Genomic DNA, 13,365 nt, shown 5'->3' with positions numbered 1-13,365 from the left:
TCTTGTTAATCCTAGTGAAGGTTTTAATTTCATTGGTTTCTCTTCTTTACTTCCTCCTACTAGCTTTGGATTTATTTTGCTCTTTTTTTTTTTTTTTTTTTTGGAGGGGGAGGTTAGGGTAGAAACTTAGAGTATTGATTTAAGACCTTTCCTATTTTCTAACTTAAGCATTTAAAGCTATTAATTTCTCTGTCAGCACTGCTTTACTATGTCTCAAAATTTTTGATATGTTGTATTTTTATTTTCATTGTTGAAGTTTTTATACCTTTGATACCTTTTATACCTATACTCCTTTTATACCTTTGCTGTCATTCATTTCACTATTCATCTGTTGTAATCATGCTACATTGTTACCCTTATTACGTGAAACAAGTTAATTTTTAGATCAATTGAAAATTATAAAAATAAAAGATTTTACTTAACTTTATTCCTTCTCCAACAACCTTCCTATTTATTTATTTATTCATTTTATTCGGAAGAATGTTTTTATTTTTAAAATTTTTATTGACGTATAGTTGATTTACAATACTACATTAATTTCAGGTGTACAACACAGTGATTCAATTTTTTATAGATTATACTCCATTTAAAGTTATTATAAATACTGGCTATATTCCCTGTACTGTACAATATATCCTTATAGCTTATTTATTTTATACATAGTAGTTTATGCCTCTTAATCCCCTATGTCTATCTTACCCCTTCCCCTTTCCCTCTCACTGGTAATAACTAGTTTGATCTCTATATTTATGAATCTGTTTCTGTTTTGTTATATATATTCTTTGTTTTATTCTTTAGATTCCACATATATGCGATAACACGCAGTATTTGTCTTTCTCTGTCTGACTAATTTCACTTAACATAATATTCTCCAGGTCCATCCATGTTGCTGCAAATGGCAGAATTTCATTATTTTTTATGGCTGAATTATATTCCATTCTGTATCTTAGCTATTATAAATAATGCTGCTATGAACATTGGGGTGTATGTATCTTTTCTTGTTTTCTTTGGTTGTATACCCAGGAGTGGAATTGCTGGATCATATGGTAGATCTATTCTTAGTTTTTTGAGGAACCTCCATACTGTTTTCCATAGTGGCTGCACCAATTTACATTCCCACCAGAAGTGTGCTAGGGTTCCCTTTTCTCCACATCCTTGCCAACATTTGTTATTTGTAGACGTTTCGATGATAGCTGTTCTGACAGATGTGAGGTGCTATCTCATTTTGGTTTTGATTTGCATTTCTCTGATGATTAGCAATGTTGAACATCTTTTCATGTGCCTATTAACCATCTGTATATCTTCTTTTGAAAACTGCCCATTCATGTTTTCTGCCCATTGTTTAATCAGGTTGTTTGGTTTTTGTTTTTGTTGTTTGTTTTTGATACTAAGTTGTGTGAGCTGTTTATATATTTTGGGTATTAACCCCTTATTGGTCATATCATTAGCAAATATTTTCTCCAATTCAGTAGGTTGTCTTTTCATTATGTTGATAGTTTCATTTGCTGTGCAAAAGCTTTTAAGTTTAAGTAGGTCCCATATGTTTATTTTTGCTTTTGTTTCCTTTGCCTTAAGAGACAGATCCAAAAAAAATGTTGCTACAATTTATGTCAAAAGTGTTCTGCCTATGTTTTCTTCTAGGAGTTTTATGGTTTCCAGTCTTAAATTTAGATCTTTAATCCATTTTGAGTTTATTTCTGTATATGGGGTGAGGAAATGTTCTAATCTCATTCCTTTACATGTAGCTGTCAGTTTTTCCAGCACCACTTACTGAAGAGACTGTCTTTTCTCCATTGCATACTCTTGCCTCCTTTGTCATAGATTAATTGACCATAAGTGCATGGGTTTATATCTGGGCTTTCTATTCTGTTCCATTGATCTATGTGTCTGTTTTCGTGCCAATACCATACTGTTTTGATGACTGTAGTTTTGTAGTATAGTTTGAAGTCAGGAAGCATCCAGCTTTGTTCTTTTTTCTCAAGATTGTTTTGGCAGTTCAGGGTCTTTTGTGGTCATACTGAGTGAAGTAAGTCAGACAGAGAAAGACAAATACCATATTTCACTTATATGTGGAATCTAAAAAAAGGGCACAAGTGAACTTATTTACAAAACAGAAGTAGAGTCACAGATGTAGAAAACAAACTTATGGTTACCAGGGGGTAAGGGGGGAGGGATAAATTGGGAGATTGGAATTGACATATATATCCTACTATATATAAAACAGATAACTAGTAAGGACCTACTGTATAAATGTGAATGGATTCAATTCCTCAAGAGATTCTTATGTCTTAAGTTGTGTTAAGGCAGAGAGAGGGAGGGAGAGAGGGAGAGAGAGAGAAGGTGAAAGCAAGAGAGGAAAGAATACCTTAAGACAAAATTACTTAAACTTTTGAAGACAAAAAGCTAAATTACACCAAAACAAGACAAACAAACAAGGTGGGAATGGCAGTATTATTATTGACAAACTAAAATTCAAGTTGAAAAGTATTAAATGAAAAAAATAGATTAAAAAAGTAAATTTTAGAATTATTTGTTCTAGTTCTGTGAAAAATGTTTTGGGTATTTTGATAAGGATAACATTAAATCTGTAGATTGCCTTGGGTAGTATGGACGTTTTAACAGTATTAATTCTTCCAATCCATGAAAAGAGGGTATCTTTTATATGTATCATCTTCAATTTCCTTCATCAATGTCTTGTAGAGTATAAGTCTTTCACCCTCTTGGTTAAATTTATTTCTAGGCATTTTATTCTTTTTGATGCAATTGTAGAAGAGATTGTTTTCTTGAATTCTCTTTCTGATAATCCATTATTAGTATCGATAAGCAACATATTTCTGTATATTCATCTTGTATCCTGCAACTTTACTGAATTCATTTATTCTAATTTTGTGTGTGTGTGGAGATTTTAGAATTTTCTATATATAGTATCATGTCATCCCTAGTTTTATTTAGATCTGAATTTTTTCTTTTTTTTGCGGTACGCAGGCCTCTCACCGTTGTGACCTCTCCCATTGCGGAGCACAGGCTCCAGATGCGCAAGCTCAGTGGCCATGGCTCACGGGCCCAGCTGCTCCGCAGCATGTGGGATCTTCCTGGACCGGGGCACGAACCCATGTCCCCTGCATCGGCAGGCAGACTCTCAACCACTGCGCCACCAGGGAAGCCCTAGATCTGAATTTTTTACCTATACCCTTTCCTCTCCCTGAAGAACTCCTTTCAACCTTTCTTGCAGGACAAGTTCGCTGGCAATGAATTCCCTTAGTTCTCAGTTTGTTTGAAAAATTCTTTATACTCCTTTACTTTTGTAGGATAATTTCACTGGATATAAAATTCTAGGTTAGTGATTTTTTTTTTCTTTGAGCACACTAAATATCTCACTCCACTCTCTTCTTGCTTGCATGGTTCTAATAAGAAGTCTACTGTGTCTTATACTTGTTCCTTTATAGGTAACGTTTTTTTCTCCTCTGGCTTTTTTCTAAGATTTCCTTTTTCTTTGGTTTTCTCCAGTTTGATATTTCTTTTTTTTTTTCATTGAAGTATAGGTGACTTACAATGTTGCTATACAGAAAGTGATTTTCAGTTTTATATATATATATATATGTGTGTGTGTGTGTGTGTGTGTATGTATATATATATATATATTCTTTTCTATATTCTTTTCCATTATGGTTTTCACAGGATTATGAATATAGTTCCCTGTGCTATGTGGTAGGACCTTGTTGTTTGTCCATTCTATATTTACTAATTTGCATCTGCTGACTACAAACTCCCAATCCATCCCTCTTCCACTCTCTTCTCCTTTGGCAGCCACATATCTGTTCTCTATGTCTGTGAGTCTGTTCTGTTTCATAGATATGTTCATTTGTGTCATATTTTAGATTCCACATATAAGTGATAGAATATAATATTTCTTATGTGTAGTGTTTTTGTTTTTGATTTTTATCCTGCTTAGTGTTGTTAAGTTTCTGGATCTGTCATTAATTTTGTAAAGTCCTTAACCATTATTACTTCAAATTCTTCTCTTCTTCTCTTTTATCTCCTTTTCTTTCTAGTATTCTAATTATGCATATCTTGCACCATTAGAAATTGTCCCACAGATCGCGGATTTTCTGTTCTATTTTTTTTTAATTCCCTATGATAATTCTAACATCTCTGTCATATCTGAGTCTGGTTCTGAGGTTTTCTTTGTCTCTTCAGCATGTGCTTTTTCTTGCCTTTTGGCATCTCTTGTAATTTTTTGTTGAAAGACAGACATATTGGGTAATAAGAACTGAGCTAAATAGGCATTTAGTATGAGATTTTATTTTAATCTGGCTAGGAACTGAGCTCTGTTTTATGTTTGTTGTAGTAGGTACTAGAGGCTTCAGATTGAAATTCAGATTCCTTTAGTGTCCTTTTATGATTCTCCTTGCTTAACTTTGGGCTTCCCTGTATACTCCTCAGAGAGCCTGCATCTTGCAGCTGTTTTTGTTTTTAAATGCAAAATTTTAATGGGAATGCATTTATCTCATAACATTCTTCATTCTCTCCTATTTTCTCATGACTTTTCTTCCATACTCCTGTATAGTTTAAAAACTAGATCCTCACCTCAATATCCTGTCAAGCCCAGGCTGCACTGTTGGTAAATGAGCTTTAGGAGCATGGTGAGCCCCCTTCCCCCAGCACCCTCAGGACTGCCCACTGCACCCCCTGCAGGCCCCTGGGTGGGCCCAGTAAGATGAACCCAAGGTTTAACAGTGCTGGGATTTTATTTATTTTGCTTTTTTATTTTTATTAATTAATTTATTTTAAAATTGTATTTTAGAGTATGGTTGATTTACAATGTTGTGTTAATTTCAGGTGTACAGCAGAGTGATTCATTTATACATATACATATTTCCATTCTTTTTCAGATTCTTTTCCCATATAGGTTATTACAGAATATTGAGTAGTTTCTTGTGCTATATAGTAGATCCTTGTTGTTATCTATTTTATATACAGCAGTGTGTATTTGTTATTCCTAATTTATCCCTCCCCACCACGTTTCCCCTTTGGTAACCATAAGTTTGTTTTCAATGTCTGTGAGTCTGTTTTGTAAACAAGTTCATTTGTATCATTTCTTTTAGATTCCACATATAAGTGATGTCATATGATATTTGTCTTTCTCTGTCTGACTTACTTCACTTAGTATGATAACCTTTAAGTCCATCCATATTGCTGCAAATGGCATTATTTCATTCTTTTTTATGGCTGAGTAATATTCCATTGTATATATGTAGTACATCTTCTTTATCCATTCCTCTGTTGATGGACATTTAGGTTGCTTCCATATCTTGGCTGTTGTAGACAGTGCTGCAATGAACACTGGGGTCCATATATCTTTTCGAACTACGGTTTTCTCCAGATATATGCCCAGGAGTGGGATTGCTAGATCATATGGTAGTTCTATTTTTAGTTTTTTAAGGAACCTCCATGCTGTTCTCCATAGTGGTTGCACCAATTTACATTCCCACCAACAGTGTAGGAAGGTTCCGTTTTCTCCACACCCTCTCCAGCATTTATTGTGTGTAGACATTTTGATGATGGCTCTTCTGACTGGTGTGAGGTGGTACCTCATTGTAGTTTTGATTTTCATTTCTCCAATAATTAGTGATGTTGAGCATCTTTTCATGTGCTTTTTGGCCATCTGTTTGTCTTCTTTGGAGAAATGTTTATTTAGATCTTCTGCCTGTTTTTGATTGGGTTATTTGTTTTTTGATATAGAGCTGCATGAGCTGTTTGTATATTTTGGAGATTAATCTCTTGTCAGTTGCTTTGTTTGCAGATATTTTCTCCCATTCTATGGGTAGTCTTTTCATTTTGTTTATGGTTTCCTTTGCTGTGCAAAAGCTTTTAAGTTTAATTAGGTCCCATTTGTTTATTTTTATTTTCATTACTCTTAGGAGGTGGATGCAAAAAATACTGATGCGATTTATGTCAAAGAGTGTTCTGCCTATGTTTTCTTCTAAGAGTTTTATAGTATCCGGCCTTACATTTAGGTCTTTAATCCATTTTGAGTTTAGTTTTGTGTAGGGTGTTAGAGAATGTTCTAATTTCTTTCTTTTCTTTTTTTTTTTTTTTTTCATGTAGCTGTTTAGTTTTCCCAGCACCACTTATTGAAGAGACTGTCTTTTCTCCATTGTATATTCTTGCCTCCTTTGTCATAGATTAATTGACTATAGGTGCGTGAGTTTATTTCTGGGTTTTCTGTCCTATTCTGTTGATCTATATTTCTGTTTTTGTGCCAGTACCATACTGTTTTGATGACTATAGCTTTGTATTATAATCTGAAGTCAGGGAGCCTGATTCCTCGAGCTCCATTTTTCTTTCTCAGGATTCCTTTGGCTATTCGGGGTCTTTTGTGTTTCTATACAAATTTTAAATTTTTTTGTTCTCGTTCTGTGAAAAATGTCATTGGTAATTTGATAGGGATTTCATTGAATCTGTAAACTGCCTTGGATAGAATTGTCATTTTGACAATATTGATTCTTCCAATCCAAGAACATGGCATATCTTTCCATCTATTTGTGTCATCTTCAGTTTCTTTCATCAGTGTCTTACAGTTTTCAGAGTATAGGTCTTTTGCCTCCTTAGGTAGGTTTATTCCTAGGTATTTCATTCTTTTTCATGCAGTGGTAAATGGGATTGTTTCCTTAATTTCTCTTTCTGATCTTTCATTGTTAGTGTATAGGAATGCAAGAGATTTCTGTGTATCAATTTTATCTGTAATCCACTGTCCTTATTCTGGAGGCCATTTACTCTTGTGGTAAATGAGGGAGGAAAATGTTCTAAATTTTATGATTATATCATTATTTTAGTGGGCCTGTATTTCTAGGCTGTGACCTTCATAAATTTTTCTCATCTTGCATAGTTTGCTTTCCCCTCTTAGGTGGGATGGGCAGGCTAAAGGGGGCTAGGGTGGGAAGAATGCCCTTCCACACCTGGGATAAGGCTCTGGTAAACTTTCTCTGGAGAACTGTCCTTTGTTATGGAGGATGCTCTGGACATGTTACGTAATGACTACTCTTTTTCTCTTCCTGAATGAGCAACAAGGGGATCTTTTACGGATTTTCACCATGATAGCCTGTAGGGTTTCTGTAGGTAAAACCTAAGAATGTGTGTATCACCCTAACATTGCAGCCTCAGGAGTATCTCACTCTCAGGCTTGTCCACACTCAGCCTCCAGCAATTCTAGCATCTTCTATCCAGGTAAGCAAGTCTCAGCTGTGACTCTGGAGGTACCTGTCTCACCAGATTTTGAAGTTGCAGTTTGCCCTATGACCTCAGTTCTCTGGTGAGTGGAGAAAAGTTGTTGATTTTCAATTTGTTCAGCTTGTTCTTGTTGTAAGAACAGGAGTGAGGACTTCTAGGCTCTTTATGTCAGAGATGAAACCAGATGTGTTCTCTGTATATAATTTCAATTCTTTCAAATTTGTGAGGCTTGTTCTTTGGCACAGAATATAGTCTGTCCTGGTGAATATTCCATGGGCTTTTAGGAAAAAAAAAAGTGTACTTTGTTGCCTTTGGGTGGAGTGTTTTGTATATGTCAATTAGATTCTTTGGTTCATTGAGTTGTTCAGTTCTTCTACACCTGTGCTGATTTTCTGTCTGGTAGTTCTGTCAGTTGCTAAGAGTAAAGAAGTTGAAGTTCCCACTCTAATTGTGAGTTTATCTATTTCTCCTTTTAGTGCTATTTTTTAACAGCTTTATTGAGACAATTTACATATCATACAATTCACCCATTTAAAGTATACAAATCAGCAGTTTGTACTGTAGTCACAGATAACATGCAACTAATACCACAGACAATTTTAGAACGTTTTTCTCACCCTAAGAGAAACCTTGTACCCTTTATCTATCACCTCTCTCTTTCCCCATACCTAGCCCTAAGCAACTAGTTATTTACTTTCGATAGAAATTGATGGATTTCTCTGTCCTAATCCTTTGGATAGGGATAACAGGCTTTTCTTGGAGTTTTTTTTGGGGGGGGTTGTTTTTTTTGTTGTGTTTTGTTTTCTTTTCTTTTGGTTTTTTGACTCTGCCTGTTGGTGGTTCTGGGTTGGAAGTTCCTACAGCATCCTATCTGAAGTATATGGGAGGCAATAAGGAAGCCTCGGGAGTTTACCATTGCTGTGTTGCTTCTCAAGTCCCAGGATCATAGTCTGTCTATCTTCATTATGTCTTTCAGAGTCTTCCAATGCTTGTTTGTTGTATTATGACCAGGGTGTTTTAGTTGTAAGAGAAAGAACCTTGGAAGATTGGGGCTCCCAAAATGTGTTTTGCCTCCAAAATCCAAAGGGACCCACAAGTGTGTATCTGTTTCTTCAAGTGGACAGTTCTGGATGTAACTCTTCTTTTCTGTTTGAAACTTTACCAATGTAGCAGACACCTGAGCTTTTGCAGGCTTTCTCTCTCACCTCTAGTAGGCATGTGTCATATTAAGTATCAGGTGTGCTTGCTACTTCCAGTTTGACTTCCCCTCACCAATACATATATTAATGTCTTAGTGAAGGGACTGTCTTCCTGACCCTCCCAGAGGTTTCCAGGTGGTGGCTAAGCAGGTTAGGCCACATTGGATCCACTTCAACATTCCCATTTCTCTAAGCCTTTGATCTCCTCCCTCTAGACTGTGCAGTGGAAGTTCTAGCATCTCTGTCTCATTGACTGTAGGCCTCTACTGAAGCAAGACTTCTATTAACCATTATAGGTACTCATACTAACACATTAAATGCTGAGGCCTCGTGAAACACCCTTCTTGGCCTGATCCAACCTTAGACTTATTCTCACTGGCTAATGTATTATACTTAGACTCCATTTCCATGCTTACTCTCCAGATTTCTGCAAATAAAATTTGACAAGATTCTACAACTCCTTCATGTACATAATCTCTCCCAGGAGCAGCCCTTGCAATTAACTCTCTGAATCATGCTGGGATTTTGCTCTCTCTGTGGCCCTAGAGGCAGTGAGTATTGTTCCTGCCTGAAGAAGATAGGAATTTCCTTTTTAGGTAACCACACCAGATGAAGTCAGTGAAATCTTTTTATTCAAGTGAATGCTTGTTTTCTTAGATAGTAAGAAGGGCTGTTTCTGATGTGAAGAAATGTTTAGAGATATTAGAGGTTTAAGGTCCTTAGCTTTGTGTCTACACAAAGGTTTCCATCTCAATTCTTAAGTCCTCACCCCTTCCCACAAGAACCTTTACCTTAGCGTAAGAGACTTAGTATACTTTTACCTGGTATGTGATTCTGCAGCCTGTACATTCAGGCCTCAGGCATGTCCCTCCCACAGCTTCATAAAATAAGAATTCCTTTAAAGCCACCATAGAAACTTTCTGATTCTCTACCTATGCCTTGAGTTGAGAGTTCAAGAAGGCACTAAGCTTATCTTTTTTTTTTTTTTTGGAAGGGGGTTGGGATTTGGGGAAATCTTTTAAAGCAGTCAAAAGAAGCCATCTCCCTCCACAATCTTTGAATTCACCATGATGCCACAGCAGTCAAGTGCCACAGCACTTGAACTCCCAGTGCCTTACCCTCCACTGGCAGTCTTAGTGATAATTTGAGTAATTGTGATACCACAACTTCGAGTAATCAGTGATGTCCCATTTTTCCCTGGTAATGAGGTCATTCATGCACTTACCAACCCAATCCCAGAATCCCACTTTGATGGACTGTTTCCTTAGACTACTCCCTACTAAATCAATCAGGGTACTGGCTGGAAAACACACAGAAGCTGGGATTTTGAAGAGAAATTAATGGAGAAGGACTATTTACAGAAGTTCAGGCAGGGTTCAGAGCACCCACAAGGATGATAAAGTACCTGGGAACTTACAGCAGTAGGAAGGTTTACCGTTCTTAATCTTTTAGCATGAAGGACAAAGGAAGATCTGGAGGCTGTTGAGACTTAGAACCAACAGGAGGGGTTGCCCAATAAAAGCTCTGGTCAGAGATGTAGAGATGGAGTGGGATAGAAATAGTCAACCTTTCCATAAAAGCAATGAAAAAACTGGCAAAACTTGTCAGAATTGAATTTTTCAGAACTCTGGAAATTAACAAAAGGCTTACAGCAATCCAGAGTGCATTTATTCAAGAAAAGTGACTGAATCTCAAAAAGAACAGAGACCTTTGTGATATTTTAACCTATAGTCCCAACTTCTAGTCTTAACCTTGAAAACCAAGAATCTGCTATCACAGTTAAAACCAGCAGCTGGGCAACAATTGGAAAGGGGTGGAAGGAAGTTGGAGCATCTTCAAAAGGTGTTTCACTGAAAAACCCTACTTGCAAGCCTGTCTTTATTTCCTCAGTCAGAGATCACCAGTGCAAAAAGCCTCTTCTCTGAGGGTATTTGTCAAAAATTGTCAAAACAATTATAGGCAATTGCTTAACTTCACAGATGCCTGAGGCAGTGGGTAGCTGTTGGGGCAAACAATAGACTAAGGTTTCCACTGGGGCTTTGAAAAGCACTAACATATTCCTAGGAGTATGTAAGGTCATGTGCATGCAAAAGGATGTGAGCATGCTCAGAAAAGACCCAAGAAGGCCCTGAGCTCTCACCTCTGCTTGCAGGAAGTGAGACTCTGTGCAAGCAGGAAGTGAAGGCTAAGGCAGAGTTGTCAACTGCCTGGTTGAGTGTGACTGGAGCCTAGTGAGAACTAGAGCCATACAGGAGGGTCCATCCAGGGGAGCTAGCTGGAACCAGTTGGTAAGGGAATCCTGGATTAGTACAAAAATCTAAGGCAAGAGAACCCATAGAAGTAGGTCTAGCTCTTGCCTTGAGATCTTTGATCATCCAAGATGAAATAATGGCAAAGCCTCTTTTGGAGGATTGTGGTGGCCCAGGGAAAAATAAAGCCCACGGAGAAACAAAATTATCAATGGTTGCCAGAAACTTGTCAGGGGGTTTAGGGGATGGGGGTTGGCTGCAAGTGGACACAAGGAACATTTGGGGATATGAGAAGTATTTTATATCTTGATGGTGGTGTTAGTTAAATAATTGCATATATTTCAAAACTCATTCAACTGTACACTTAAAATGGGTGAATTTTATTCTATGTTTGTCTGTAACTATACCTCTATTAACTAGACTTTTTATAAAAAAAGAAGAAAAAGAAAATATTCAACTTTTCTCTCTTCCTGCCCTTTACCCTCCTGCTATACCTCCCTTGTCCTAATTCAGCCTGAAACCAGCTATCAGGCAGCCTTGGAGGTTGGGTCTGTAGAGGTCACCTTGTTGGATTACAGAGAAAGGCAAAGACTGAGTTGAGGGGTGGAGAAAAGAGAAAACAGTCAGCACAGGGGTCCTGTGAAAACAACAGTAGATTAATCTCTCCTCACCAGAGGATAGCACTTCTGGTGGGAAAACAAGGCATCCAACAACTGGAGCTGCCCAGATTGGGATCGGAGGGCTCATGACTCGCTGCAGAAATATGCCAAGCAGGAGTCTGAGATGGGTTTCCTCTGTTGTGTGGGAGAAGACCCTCAAACTACATGATTCAGATTCTGAAATTACCTCTGTAAGCAATCTGTGGGCATACATTTGTAGGATAAATTCCTTAAAATTATGTTTTTTAAGCTCTTCGATATATATGTGTTCTAGCTAAATTGGTGACTTTTTCTTAGAAAAAGTGACTTTTATAACGTATTTCAAATTCTGTCATTGCACTGGTTCTAGTAAGCCGAATTCAGACTGTAACATGGAAAAAGCTTACTTTTCCTTTGCTGCTAACATAGGGATGTTGCGTCATCTGAAAACTGCTAATAAAATAAGCACACACATACCTCACCTGATTCCAGTGCTCAGTTTTAAAAGGAATTTATATTTCTGTTGTGTACTCTGTTGACCATCCTAATCCTTTATTTTAACAAAGGAAAAGACTGTCTCTAATGGAAAGAATTCTGAGACTTTCCTTTTGAACTCACAGTGTCCTTCTCCCCCTCTTTCCCCTTCCAGGAGGACAACTGTGAGTTTTGTGGCTTACTGCTGCTCCACCCAGTGTCTGCAGACTTTTGACCTACTGAGTTGATAAACACTCAAGAGCCTCAGGAGTGTTGCCAGCTTGACACTGCAGTTGCCTGCATATCGCACAGTGTGACAGAGGGACAGGAGAGTCCAGCCAGGCCCAACAGGCCCTTCCGATCTGTCCTGTCACGCTTGGGGACTGCAGGACTCTGGAAATGTCATGATCGAGCTTCAGAGCTGAAATGCCTTCACCCTTCCCCCAAGTTGGAATATATCCTTCCCCAAATTAAGAACCCTTTGTCTTCCGTGTTTTTCTTTTATGTCAGCGAGTCTCTTATGCAGACTATTTAGTTTGATGTGCCTCCCCGAATCTAATTTAGAGCAAGTTTAAGCTCCCTGAAGAACTGTAATTTGATAATATAACCAAATTAACTTTTGAACACACATACTTTCAGTGGTATCTGTAATCTTCTCATCTCTCTTTCTTTCCCCAGAGAATTATTCCCCAGAGGTTATTCTCCATGTTTTTAACAAATTTCAGTAAACCCTGTGACCTCAATAGTATTGAATAGCAGTGGGGGGGGAGGGGGGGCGGGTGCCTGAGTTGGCTTCCAAGTTAGACTCCAGTAGGGGCTTCATGAGGGTCCTGGCACATACCCTCTGGAAAGTTACAACCTTGTTTATAAAGTTTTGCAACATATTAAGAGACTTTTGTGAGGGGGTTTTAAAAATAAAACTGTAGATTATAAATGAAATACACACTTATTTTGAAAAACTACAGAAAAATAATTTTTGAATTTTTAATTTCCTGATAAGATTTTTTTATATGAGAAGAGGGACATATGAGGCTTTAAAAGATCTGATCCTTTTCTTTCTAGACTTAAACATTTTCTGGCTACTGAGAAAGGGAGAGAAAAAAAACACATTAATATATGATCTCTGGTGTTTTTTGTTAAATGGGTTATGGTTAAATTTATATTGACTTTGAAATATTTTTGTTACATATGACAAACAGGCTTCAGCTACTTCTGCTACTAGTTTTTAGCAAGGTGATTCTAAGTACAGCCTGTGCACATTTATTTAAATACCTGGTGCATTAGATCATCTTCATTTTGACCTTAGGTTTCTTATGTACTTGACACACTGTTGTCCAGATAACATTGAGAAAACACAGGAAAAAGCAGGTCCAAATTCAGCCTTGGACTTTTGCAAAAAGGCCATAAATGGAAAGTGTGAGATTATGCTCTGACATAAGATAATGCTCTTAATGGAGGACTCACATACTTGCTCTTCCTTTGAAAGGATGGCATTTTAATATTGCTTTGCTGCCAGATGTTCATCTGGTTACTGTGAAGTGATTCTTTTTTTTACTTTTTTAAAAAAGTTTAATT

The 13,365-nt window shown here is 37.2% G+C and overlaps 1 protein-coding gene across 5 annotated transcripts in view; it reads left to right on the top strand.

Annotated features, from left to right (window-relative positions):
- LRRC28 (leucine rich repeat containing 28) overlaps positions 1–12,267 on the top strand; it is a 181,061-nt gene extending 168,794 nt beyond the window's left edge. For 4 of the 5 annotated variants that reach the window (XR_012330252.1, XR_012330255.1, XR_012330253.1 and 1 more), the window contains 2 exons: positions 2,986–3,336; positions 11,966–12,267. Coding sequence is in view for 1 of the 5 variants with exons in the window: in XM_019945867.2 (XP_019801426.1) it covers positions 11,966–12,038 (73 nt within the window). In the remaining 4 variants the exon portion in view is untranslated. The remainder of the gene's footprint in view (positions 1–2,985; positions 3,337–11,965) is intronic. The other variant, XM_019945867.2, reaches the window with a different exon arrangement.
- The last annotated feature ends 1,098 nt before the right edge of the window (positions 12,268–13,365 follow it).

Source organism: Tursiops truncatus, chromosome 2 (assembly GCF_011762595.2).
Source record: "Tursiops truncatus isolate mTurTru1 chromosome 2, mTurTru1.mat.Y, whole genome shotgun sequence".
Taxonomy (NCBI): domain Eukaryota; kingdom Metazoa; phylum Chordata; class Mammalia; order Artiodactyla; family Delphinidae; genus Tursiops; species Tursiops truncatus.
Note: the sequence above shows the minus strand (reverse complement) of the source record. Positions and strands in the feature narration are given on the sequence as shown.